General features: G+C 40.8%; 1 protein-coding gene across 1 annotated transcript; it reads left to right on the forward strand.

Moving 5' to 3' along the window:
- The first annotated feature begins 361 nt into the window (after positions 1-361).
- Positions 362-10,847, forward strand: LOC137296637 (basic proline-rich protein-like). Its single transcript, XM_067828449.1, has 4 exons — positions 362-428; positions 4,019-4,148; positions 5,249-5,403; positions 7,453-10,847. The coding sequence occupies exons 1-4, from the start codon at positions 380-382 to the stop codon at positions 7,896-7,898; spliced, it is 780 nt and encodes a 259-aa protein (XP_067684550.1). The 5' UTR covers positions 362-379; the 3' UTR covers positions 7,899-10,847.
- Positions 10,848-13,550: the final 2,703 nt, after the last annotated feature.

The raw sequence follows: 13,550 nt of genomic DNA on the forward strand, positions 1-13,550 counted from the left end.
AATTATTAACACTGCACGTTTACAAGTTTTCAAATCAACAAAACTGTATCACCTATTTAACACAAGTATATTCAACACGCTGCCCCTAACACGTCGTACTTTCTTAAATACTCTAACCGCTTATAAAGTGGCAATTATCTCATTGTCCCTTACAAAAGAATGAAAGTAATAGCGCGATGCATTAACGACAGAATGAACAGTTAAACCCTAAGTTCGATTTTGTAAGAGGCCATTTATAGCGATACCCGCCAAGTCATACTAGCATTGTTTGTATTCAAGGCTAACAATCATAGCAGTTCACCAGATGTGACTAGCAGGGATTGTATTCAGGGTGCTAGGCGATAGTAAACAACTGCCCCGAACACGTTCGACATTCAAGATGGCGGCCACCTGGGCTGTCGCTCTCGTGCTTGTGGGATACTTTTCCGGTAAATGGTTACTTTATTTATAACGACGTTTAATTTTCCCCTTTTAAACAAAACTGTTTTGTGTATGTATGTTTAATGTCACGTTAGTTTGTACAGAAATTAAAAGTTGTATAATGTATATTGCGAAACTTGAGATTGGCTCGTCGCCAACTGATCAGGATTGTATATATAATAGTACAGTTATATACCATGGACACACCCATTTCACTGGGTCATTTCATTGTATGTTTACATAATTGGGAATAGGTTTAAATGCTTTAACACTTTTATACCATTCTCATGATTATTAATATTGTAAATTATAGTTAACATGTAACAATGCTTGTGTCTAGAATGTCGAGTTAGCCACACATAGACTTATCCGTAATTTTCATGTATTGATACGTCCAACCAACTGTAAAAAGTACAGAAATCAATTCATGAGTAACATGTTGACCAATTATATATATTATTGTTCATCTGGAAATTCAGACTAATGACAGGTTTTATGTCTTTAAATTTGATGTTATGGAGAATGGGTTAACTCATGTATGTTTAGCATTATATTTAACTGAATACGTTCTCATTCTCAGCCTATTCTCGTTGAATAATTATTTTCCTTGATCGCCATCACATAATCTTCATCTTTAAGCATGTTAGGTCAAGATTTCCAGAATGAGTGAGATGTTATTTAATGTCGTATCGTCGTTAGTTCAGTCATAGTCCAGTTCGACATACGCCATGGCCGATGACCCCGAGTAAGTGACTGTGTGTTATTTCACGCCGCTTTTAGCACTGTTCCGGCAGCATCACAGCGGGGACACTGGAAATGGGCTTTACACATTGTATCTATTTCTTATTTTTCAAGGTTTGACATTGATATTTTCAGATATTTTCCCGTTAAACCTTGACCATACTCCACTATCTCTGCACCTGTAACTTAATGGAAACTTGAGGTTTAGAAGACGAAATTTAACACAAGTCCAAAAACAATTCGAGGCTCACACACACCGTAGCAACAGTATCCTTTCTCAAGTGAAGGTCGGTATAGAGAAAATACAGCAATAACCCCCAAATGATCCGGGACTACCCCACCCCCTTTAACCTTACTCACAGCTTCCTTTCTCGGGGAAATGTGTAGCCCAGTGGCCAAAATTCAACACTTGTCGGGGTTGTAGGTTAGCCTAGTTCGCTCGTCACGCTGAAAACCCGGGATCGATTCCTCACATGGGTACAATGTGTGAAGCCCTGAAATATTGCTAAAAGAGGCGTAAAACTAAACTCACTCAGTCACCACAAGCCCCCAGACAATTCGAGACCCTCCGTTAGAACCCTACGTTTTCCTTTATTATGTAAAGTTCGGTAGAAAAACTCTCACAACACAAGTCCCAAAATATCGACCCAAGACTCAAAAACTGAACAATTCAACAGTTAGAACACCCCCACCCCAACCAGCCACCCTTCCCCCGGCATCATGTGTCATTAAGCTTTACTTCAGCATATTTATTAGCCTCCCGGACCGACTTTACAATCCGACACCCCACTCCGTCTCACCTACTACTTCCTCATGTGACATTGGTGTTTATGTTCACTAGAGCTGGTTATGTACATACCTATTCTAAAGACCCTGTTAACACGTTACTGTGATATAGCCTAGTCATCTCCAGTCATTTGTACTATCGTGGTAATATTGGCATCACGCCAAGACGCGGTCAGACCCACATTTAATCTCGTGGATTAAATTAGACGGGGTTACCTTTAACAGTTTGTTATGCAATTGTGTATTTAGCTAAGGTACAGTTGGTCCTCTCTTTGGTTATGGATTCGTCATGTCTGCTTAGGTATTGTTCTTAAATTAAGGGAGGATGAGGTAGAATAGTGGTTAAAGCGTTCGCTCGTCACACCGAAGACCAGGGGTTGATTCCCCTTGCTGTGATATTGCTAAAACTGGTATATATCTAAACTCACTCACTTTTAAATGAGTAGGGACACAATGCATGATTTTAACTAAGTTCTATAAGGTACTTTTCTCTCACTCACTCGCTCGCTCGCTCACTCACTCACACATCAACCCACTCTTCCACTCACTCACCCAAGTGAAACAAAAAAAAATAAATCAACAAAATGAAATGTGGCGTATGTCGTAAACAACCAAAGGAAAACGTCTTCGCAAATTGATAGGGTTCTAATACCCGTGACCCGTGAAGGTCCCAAGGTAGAATGGGCCTTCAGCAGCCCATGCTTGCCATAAAAGGCGACTAGGCTTGTCATAAGAGGCGACTAACGGGATCGGGTGGTCAGACTCGCTGTCTTGGTTGACACATGTCATCGGTTCCCAATTGCGCAGATCGATGCTCATGTTGTTGATCACTGGATTGTCTGGTCCACACTAGATTATTTACAGATAGCTGGAATATTGCTGAGTGCGGCGTAAAACTGAAATCACTCACTAACTCACTCACTCACTCAATCAGCAAGTCATGAAAACTGGCCAGATAATTCCAAACTCAAGTTGTATATATGATTAAATATGTTCTCTGGGGTTTATGAATGGGATATCATAAGTTAGATTTATGAACCCACCACAGAAGTCTTGTCAATACTTTTGTTGTGTTTGCTTTTTAAAGCCGATCCGCTATATTCCATAAACGTGACGCCCATTTGTAAACAATTGATTCTGGACCAGACAATTAAGTGATTGACGTCATGAGTATGGATCTACATTAGTGCTGGTATTGGCATACAACCTGCGATACGATGCATCACGTTACTAAAATTTTAGTCACGACGATATATTACCAAAGTATTGTGCACTGAAGCTGCGATACGATACGGATCCCGATATAAGGGTGGATACTAAAATCTTTGATTGTAACATCAACTATAAAACAAGATCAAAACAAGATCAAAACAAAACCATTTAAAAGTATTTTGCCATATTCCGCCAACATGATTCAATATTCATTCGGAAACGAGGCAATTAAGTTTATACACGGACTTTGTGAATGTTTACTTCTGAAGGGAAAGTAAGCAAGCATATATTTTAAACATTAAAAGTAATAGTGCTTTTTTTTCTTAACCGATACCGACCGCGATTCGGCTGTATTCAATTTACACATCGATGTATCGAATTTCAAGTATCGTATCGGGGTATACGACAATGTAAAACATTGTATGGATGCACTGTTTTGGCGGTCAACCAATACAGCGACCTTGTCCATCCAGTTCCTTCTTACGATCACCATTGGTTGCTGAAGACCAATTCTTGTCCTTGCTCAATGGTAGACATGTGTGGTACTACAGAGACAACGTTTCATTTTCAAGCATTTTCTGACAACGAATAAAAAAAACTTACTGAAATACGCGAAGCTGGTCTTCCCCACCTTGCATAGTATTACTGATAACACGCAATTGCTGGTCTTACGCATCTAAGTTTACCTGCTAACGAACACCCCATTGGCGGATCCAGAATGGCTAGGGTGAGTTTGCAGGGGCGCAACCCCTATTGTCAAGAGCGTGCACTCCCCATTCTGAAAAACGCTGTATCCACCCTTGCTCCTGTCGTATTTTCCTATTCGTCTGTGCACTGATGATGTCGTGTTCTGTTGCAGTGTGTGATGGGGCCGTGTGCTCGGCACGTCGACGATACAGCAGCTACAGCCGAGTCTACTACACGACGTACATAAACTGTACCTATAGATGCTGCGGCTCATACACAAGGCGTTACTGTTGCAGCTCATCGTACGTTTACGGTCGTAACTCGTGTTCGAAGCTCTCTTAACGCTAAGATAGTCAGACATGTGCCGTACATTAACATTGAGTAAGAGAGCTTCGAAAATCTAGACCCAGGAGTGCATGGGGTCTCTTTTAAGAAGTAGAATGAGTGAGTGATTGATTGTGTGAACGAGCTGGGTTTTACGTCACTTTTAGCAATATTCCCGCACAATCAATGGCGCATTCCATTAAACTAAACTATTTATTATATACGAGGGCTAAAGGCAATTGTGAACAAAGTCGCTTACCCAAAGTGAGACCACATGTACCACATGTGCTTCGTTGTGGGACAACGTTGAAGTAGTACAAGCATTCAACACTGAATCGTTAACAGAACTGGGTATTCATGATAAAATAGATATATCGGTGGGCTAGCAACACAGGGCCGCCATTGGTTTGGACTAGTGCTCACATAAACATACACGCGCACACGCACACACGCACACACGCACACACGCACACACGCAAGTTTTTCGTGGCCTTTAAAAGCAATGTCATGGCAATATCACCAAGGGACACGCGAAATGGGCTAGGTACAATGCACCCACGTGAGGAATCGAACCCATCCCTTCGGCAATACGAATGCACCTTTTGGGCCACCAGGCTACCCCAGCACCATATATAAAAACATACTTCATTAGATTAGCAGCACAGTAATACAACACTGATATAGTTTAAACTTACACATACTTTGGCTTTCAAAGTAAAGGCTTTTTGTGGTAAAACTTAAAATATCTGTCAAATTCTGCAATAAACTGTAAACACATTAAAAAAGATACGGCTTCATATCCTACGTGCATCTGTTAATCCAGAGAACGGAATAGTCTGGAATAAGGGTTTTTACTGCTGATGTGAAAAGATGTACTCCTCTGTACAGTGTCAGTGGGGTAGCCTTGCGGTTAAAGTGTTCGACTGTCACGCTGTTGACCCGGGTTCGATTTCCCTGCATGGGTATAATGTGTACATCCCATTTCTGGTGTCTCCCGCCGTGACATTGTTGGAACATTGCTAAAAGCCACGTAAAATTAAGCTCACTCTTCTACTCACACGCTGACTGCTTTGTACAGAAGTGGCTACTCCGCAGCGTACGTCGTGGGGGCCATCTTGACCGTCATGCTGGTCGCCTTTATCATCACCATGGTTATTAAGAAGAAGAAGAAACCAGGACGTGTTGTCAGACCCATGCCACCTCCGTCTCTAGTGACGTACACAGCTGTATCAGGTGAGTCACAATGTGTGTGTACGTGCGTGTGTTTATATGTCTTTGCACGAAGGTATGTATGCATGTTTGTAGGCGCGTATGTATGTATGTATGTATGTATGTATGTATGTATGTATGTATGTATGTATGTATGTATGTATGTATGTATGTATGTATGTATGTATGTGTGTGTGTGTGTATGTATGTATGTATGTGTGTGTGTGTATGTATGTATGTATGTATGTGTGTGTATGTATGTGTGTGTGTGTATGTGTGTGTATGTATGTGTGTATGTATGTATGTATGTGTGTGTGTGTGCGTGCGTGAGTGCGTGCGTGCGTGCATGCATGGATGCATGCATGTCTGTGTATGCTTTAGGTAGGTAGGTACGTATTTGTGTACGTTTGTAGACAGTTTGTATGTTAGTAGGCACGTATGTATGTTTATACGTACAACACTTATTCTCTGAATATACAATTTTGATGGTCACAAATCAACCCATTTAGACTGAAGGAGGAGCCACAATTGGACCAGAGACTGAAAATCTGGGGAAATCTAGATTTGATTCTTTTAGGGCTTTAGCATTGCAGAGAAAGCTAGGCTGTAGGGAAAATAATGTGGTTCGGGGATTGTGAGGCACACTATACGTACGAAGTATTTTTATTCGTCCATACGTATGTTTGTATGGGTCTGTCTGTAAGCCATGCGCATGTTATGCGCGTCTGTGTGTATGTGTGTGTGTGTCTGAACATGCATATATGAATCGATGCGTAGTTTCGTTTTATTGTCCATAACATGAAAGTCGTTATGTTTTCACAACTTGGGGTGGTGGGGTAGTCTAGTGCTTAAAGCGTTCGTTCGTTACGCCGAAGACCCGGGTTCTATAGCCCAGATGGGCGCTATGCGGGCCATTCCTGGTGTCGCCCGTCGTGATACTGCGGAAATATTGTTGAAACCTGCGTAAAACCCATATTCACTCACTCACTATTATCACAACGCAATGGACTATAGTTCGACATGTATTTCACTGTCACTTGGCCCTCGGGGTCAATTTTGACACTTTCACTGTCACAGTCATGTATACATCAAGTTGTCCGAATGGCAACCGCTCATACATGAACATGAAATGTCAATCACGCTATTGAACATACACATACATGGGGTTGTATGGAGTTCCGTCCCTTATCCATGCCACGATCTTTTGCGGCAATCATCATCTTCTCTTATTCTGTTTTCCAGTCTGACTTCTCATTCCAAGGTGATAAAATTGAAAGATTTTCAATTTTGATCTCTGCTGTGCAAATTCATGACCTGGTATGATTGAAAAGATTCACTACCAAGTACGAAAAACACTCCAGGTCAGCTAGATCTTCTACACTAATTGCGAAATTGTTTCCAAAGCAATGCGACTCGATCAACATAAAATTATTTTAAAGACATTCCTAGTGATCTAATTTAAAGTCGTACATCATAAGTTACAAATGATGTCAAATACTTGTATTTATAAAATTGTTCGACAGCCTACTCGACTGCTGGTCAAAGTTTAAGATGAGATTAAATTTAACAATATGGACGACCTTACGGTCTTGATCTGTTTTTCTCATACTTATCATTGGGTTTCACCAATGTGGTAAGGCTCTCTACAACCATACGCGTCAGTTACACATTATGCTTCTGTCCTTTCTGAAAGCTCGGGACTTCCAAGTACACCAGTATTGTACAAGCCAGGTTAATGGATATACAGTGGAAAGCTGTCTAAACCGGCACTTATCGGGACTGAAACATGGTCCGGTTTAGACAGCGTGCTAGATTGTAGAGCTGGTGACAAATGTACAAGTCACGGGTGGAACTGAGACTTTATACTGGTATTGACAACATGCCGGATTGGGCAGATGCCGGTTTGGGCAGCTTCCACTGAACGTCATAGGAAATCAAACCCGTGTCTTCGGTGTGACGAGCGGACGCTTGAACGCTCATTCATCCCACTGCCCTTCATATTTTGATAATTAAACGCACCCTCTGAAATATACACCCGCTATTTTAAACTCGTTTACTTACACTCTATTTCAGGCGGCATGGCACCTGGCTACGGAATACAACCCGCCAGCCACTACCCAATGCCCCCACCCTACAAAGCCCACGACCCTCCACCCCCATACGGTTACACAAATCCAGCGTATCCCCCCGGACAAAACTCTAACGGCGGACAGATAAATACTCGGACGCTACCTCCAGGAACTGTCCATCCCCCGCCGTCGGCGCCAGCACCTGCATGGCAAGCCCCACCCCCCGGCGCCCCTCCGCAGAGTGACAACCCACCGATGCCACAACCCGACCCTCCTACAACGTCACAGTCTCACCCCCCTCCAACGGCACCATCATTTGAAGTTCCACCTTCCAACCGGCCACCCAACGCCACGGCTCCAGGACCTTCAGGTGTCCATCCACCCCCAGCGTACTTCCCTCCCCTTGATGAAGTACCAGGGACTGCACGACCTACTAAAGGAGGACAATGAGAGAGGTCATGAAAATGCCGTGAATCCTGGAAGAAGCTTGGAGAGCATTAGTCAGCGTTAGTATGCGCGTATTAGTAACAGACTCTGTCTACATAACATGTTTTGCACTTGCATTTCAAAAACATCGACGCTTAACACGTTTTTATTGAACTCGTTTTTTAAACGTTTCATATACTACACATCAAAACACTCTTAAAGCACTCGCTATAAGTCATGCATACTATAAGTGGTCATATCGATGACATCCCCCAAGTTAGTGGGAGAACAAACTGCAAACCTTGTGCAGATGAATTGCAAGGGGATCATGCATCATATTTATGAAAAGCGTGTTCATATATCGTGCATGTGAACAGCTGTGTGTTAGTGTGAAGCTTTGGTAATTATTCTCCAATTTACTGAGTTTCAAAATTTGTTGAACCTATGGCCAATTACACAATACACAAGTTCTTTAAATAACAATGCCTTTAAATAGTATGGAATACATGTATTTTGCCAAATCTAGTTCAGAACAGTTGTCTGAAGTAAGTGGCTACACTTACACTAGTGAGTCTAAACTTTTGATTGGTAGTATGTGTCTGTGCATTGCTGATTCAGCCTTGATCTTTGTGCTAGTATTTACAAGAGAACCACACACTGGAGGCAAAGCTCCGTCCAGTGCTAGCAGAAAACGATGGCAGTATTATCCAGGCACATCGGAGTCTTATCGAGCGCTTCCCTAACCTACTGTGATTAGATATATTTATATATCATGTTTTGTTCACTATGTGATCACATATGCATCATCCACATATTCGAGACGTCAAAACATTGATTACAGGACAGTCTCGTTTCCTGTTCACTGTGTTCCGTCCTATTGCGCAACTTAGTGCGATAACTAGTCCAGTATTTGTAACCTTTGTCATTCATCTGGATGCAGAAATATTCAGATTTGATAAATCTAAGCACTTGTATATTGTAACACTACGCTCCTTTTAATCCGTGCAAAAGTCGTACAGTGTGCTCTGTCGTACAGCGAGCACTGACAAACGGAAACTTGGAAAACGTGGAAATCCCAAAACGAGGTCCTGCCGCTAGAAAGGTTTGGCGGTTTGGTACGGAACTGATATTATTTCAAGTCCATTGTGCTTTAAGGAACTACGCTGAATATGCGCAAAAACAGGTTTAACCAGTGAGCAGGTGCATTGTGAATCATTTTACGACCTCATCAAACAGGGGCAGTCTGTGATTCCATAGTTGAGGTATGCTTCCGGTACCTCGATATGTAGTATAGGCATGCGGTATTGTTAAACTAGAATTCATTTGTTAATACAATTTTCTTATGAAACAAGGAATTGGAATTCCGTTTAACCAGAGTTGTTTGTGGTGTCTATTTTCACTTTTACACGAGCAAATCTGGATCGGCTGAAAAGTAGGTTGCTGTCTGAATAGATTAATGAGACTTACGATTTGGTATGAACGACTATTCATATATTGTAATAATCCGCAGTGGCACAAAAGTTGGTGGACTGGAAAGAATAGAGTGATTTCAAACAAGACTGAGAACTGAGACAGACCGTACGTCAATGGTCAGATAATGAAAACTCCGTATAACTATGACGTTGAAAGTGACGTAACAATCCAATATGTTAAAGGAGATTTTAAGGATGCAACCCATGATGAATGTACGCCCCAAAACAGGAAAATACGAAAGTCAAACTCGCAAAGTTTCTGTTAAACACGACTACGTCGTAGTATGGACTAAGATCATAAATAGATACCCCCGCCTTAAAGACTATCCTTTATGAACGTTCTGTCAGTCATTAATTATGTTTTATTTGACCAAGTTGCAAACATTGGCGAATTCTTCGTTCAGTGCAAACCACACCAATCTGACAAGTGTTTGTTACAGAGTTGTGTCCTTTACCTGTTCAAGGACCCGCTTGTTCGTATTCTAATCTAGTGATCGTTTAGCAAGATTTCCATTGCAGAAAACATATAACCATTCGTCCCGTCACACATCATGTTGACACGTCGACAAACGCCTTAAATATGATTTAAGAGGTGAGAAAATATATAATAGATATATAATAAAGACAATGAAGCTCAAAACTCGAATAATAACAAGAACACAAACCAGTATACTCCAGTGTAATTATTTTGATACAGGATGGAATACTTTCGACAACAGCATCCGCATGGCAAAAAACTAAGTCTTACAATGGTCATTATCAATATTGATCATTATTTTAGAAAGTGGCAGCGTGTTATTGTTGTTACAGTTTGAGATTACAGTTTTTTAATGTGCTCCAGAATATCAGTTGACAGACTTCAATGTTTCCAAAATAGCTAGGTGAGCTCACTCGCTGAATTTGGGTGGGGACACTTGTAAGTCCTGGGTTCGAATCCCAGTTCGGAGTCAACTACAAATGGTTACAATTTGTTCATTATTAAGAAACTGTAATACCACACATGTTTTTCAAGCCACTTTAGCTGTATTTATATTTATAGAAAAAGGACTTGCAGTATGTCTTTTTTTTAAATACTAGTACATGTACAGTGTGTATGTACTTATATAATTTTAATGTATATGCTCCCTGTGTCTTTTCTTGGATGAATGGTTGCTATGAAGAAACAGAAGAGACACATATCCTATCCATTTTGTGCCTGTTATTTGTGCACTCCTGTTATTATTGAAAGTGTTCATTAAAGATGCGATATGAAATGCATGTTGAGGGCCTTACTTGTTTTCAAGCAGGCTCGTTGGTTGGTGCTTGTTACCGTATCCTATTTGCGACAAATCGATGCATGTGATCACTGAATTGTCTGGTCCATACTCGATTATTTTCAGGCAACCGTCATTTAGCTGGAATATTGCTAAATACGGGTCGGACAAGAAACACGTAACTAACAAATTCATTCAGCAAAAGTATTTTGTGTCTTTCGTTCAAATAAAAATCGTTTATTTATTCATTCTTGTTACGTTATAATCGTTTTAATTTCACACATCATGTATGCGATGCACGTGTTTGTGTGGTTATGTAGATGGAAGGTTTTGTATCTGTGTGAAATGGTTTTGTTTGTACCAAAAACACCTTGGTAAATGTTCAACAATCACCTCAAGTTCACAGGATGCCATGCTCCTATGTTCCCATGTGTTGTGCAACAACAACAACAACAATCACCTCATGTGCATTTAATGTAAGTTATTCCGTGTTCACACTATAGAACAATCAACTCACGTGCACTGTCCGCCAGTCAGCCCGTGTTCATTGTATATCAATTAATTCACACGCATTATATCTAAGTTATTCCGTGTTCACTGTACAACAAGCAGCTCAAGTACACTGTCCGCCAGTCTTCGGTCTGTACATCAGTCAACTCACGTGCATTGGGACATGTTGCTTTTCCATGCTTCTTGGATTATTTTGATTCACAAGTAGAAAAGCTTGTACAGTGTCGCACAAACGTACAATCAGTCCGTGTTCACTACACATAAATCAATTTATGTGAAGTGTACAACATCCAGCTAATGGCACTTTGGACCAATGCAATGATTGGTTCACACTGGTTCCCAATAAAACATGAAACAGTCTTCTTACGGACTGGCAATGGCAAATAAGTCAGTAGACGGTGTCCGCCATCTTTTTTTGTCAATGCCATCTCATTGGTCAGAGCACTCTCTGACGTCATCCTTCCCGTATGAGACGGTGGTTTGATTCGTTGATTACAAACAGCACCAAAGGCAATATCTATTCAGTCTATTCCGGATCCATTGACGATGTGATGTACACATTTCCACACCCTTTGTGGCGATTATTTATTTCAAACAAGACATGCATTTTTGCCAACAAACCTCTTGAATCCCTGCACGCGTTTGCTCACTAGGAATAATACAAAGTGAGTTGGATGATATCTATAGCCATGAGTACTCATCAGGTAAGGTAAGGTAAGTGTGTCTCACAACTGCTTGTGTTGATGGTTTGTTCGTTGAATACCATCGTCATGGTAACATGATGGAACAACTCTTACCATAAATCAACCATGCTAGGAAATACAGTGGAAGCTGTTAAAACCGACACCTGTCCAATCCAGTAAGTTGTCAACACCGGCATAAATTCTCAGTCCCATCCCTGTCTCGTACATTTATCATCAGCTCTACTATCCGGCATGCTGTCCAAAGTGGATTGATTCTTCAGTCCCGATGCGTTCTTCCACTGTAAACGTATTACTGTCGCGTTATCATTTTTCTGCCAAATTTACACTTGAGCACTTGAGAAACTATGAACAATTATGTTAATGGGGCTGTCATTTTGATGCAGTTATTACATCTGAAATAACCCACGAATAACCGGATTAGAACTGATTTTCAGTAACCCATGCTTGTCGTAATCGATGACTTACTTAGGAGGTCAGACTTGATGACTTGGTTGACACATTTTGATGCAGTTATTACATCTGAAATAACCCACGAATAACCGGATTAGAACTGATTTTCAGTAACCCATGCTTGTCGTAATCGATGACTTACTTAGGAGGTCAGACTTGATGACTTGGTTGACACATGTTATCGCATCCCAGTGCTCATCCTGTTGATCAGTCGATTGTGTGATCAAAACTCGATTGTTTACAGTCCTCCGTCAAACAGTTGCAATATTGCTGAGTGCGGCGTAAAACTACACTCGCTCGCATGTGAAATAATTATATATATGTTGGTTATTGATTGCAAATGTTTAATTGCTGTTTACGTAATGTTTATGGACTAGGTTTAGACTTATCCATACAATTTCATAGTCTTCTATATGCTCGATCATAAGTAAATGGATTGTTATCATTTTGACATTACTGTGAGTGAGGAGTTTAGTTTTACGCCGCTTCTAGCGCTATTCCTGCAAAGTCACGGCGAGGGACACCAGACATGGGCTTCACACATTGTGCCCATCTGGGGAAACGAAAATTAGTCTTCGACGTGACGAGCGAGCGCTTTAACGACCAGGCTAGCCGACTATGAATCGGGCCAGTAACATGTTGTTAAAGCTATTCCGACTGGCTAACTGAAAATCTCAAATAATTTGTTCTTTATTTACTACATATGACTATGATGAAGTCAGTTATTGACGTGTTAACAGTCCGCCAGTATACGTTTCGTGTTATTCATTATTGTCACACGAAAATCGCTAGGAATATAAAATATTCTTATGGGGCCATTGAAGAGTGAAATGGGCCAGCAGCGTTTCTACTTAACTAGCCCTCTTGGAAAAGGACTTTTCAAAATTGATACATGCACTGGACCGAAGTTTTTTCGTTTCAATATTTTCCTGTATTGTTCAATGTCAGGGCGTGAATGCCTCCTAATTGATTCTTATACCATTCGTCATGGAAAATGGTTTCCACATATCTTCTACATCATCAAGGAATGTATTAGCGTCCGAGGCGGGGGATCGTCCGGTAATTCATATCTGTTAGCTCTGACTTTATCATTGTAACAGCTAATTATCAGTAATCAAATATAATCTCTGTGTTGATATCATTATATATTGAAAAGTGTTCAATTCATATCCCATAATTTTGATGCCTAAATATTTTTTAATTCTCAAGCTTGCTTGAAATTGTCTTGACTGAAATCGTTTAGATGCAATTTCCTGCTTTCTGAAGGTAGAATGACTCTATTTTTGT

Source organism: Haliotis asinina, chromosome 9 (assembly GCF_037392515.1).
Source record: "Haliotis asinina isolate JCU_RB_2024 chromosome 9, JCU_Hal_asi_v2, whole genome shotgun sequence".
Classification (NCBI taxonomy): Eukaryota; Metazoa; Mollusca; class Gastropoda; order Lepetellida; family Haliotidae; genus Haliotis; species Haliotis asinina.

What these genes read in the sequence shown, in the direction of transcription:
- LOC137296637 (XM_067828449.1), top strand. Translation starts at nt 380, where the DNA reads ATGGCGGCCACCTGGGCTGTCGCTCTCGTGCTTGTGGGATACTTTTCC. An exon ending in GCTTGTGGGATACTTTTCCG is followed by an intron (nt 429 to 4,018) that starts GTAAATGGTTAC and finishes GTTCTGTTGCAG; the next exon opens with TGTGTGATGGGGCCGTGTGC. An exon ending in GACGTACACAGCTGTATCAG is followed by an intron (nt 5,404 to 7,452) that starts GTGAGTCACAAT and finishes ACTCTATTTCAG; the next exon opens with GCGGCATGGCACCTGGCTAC.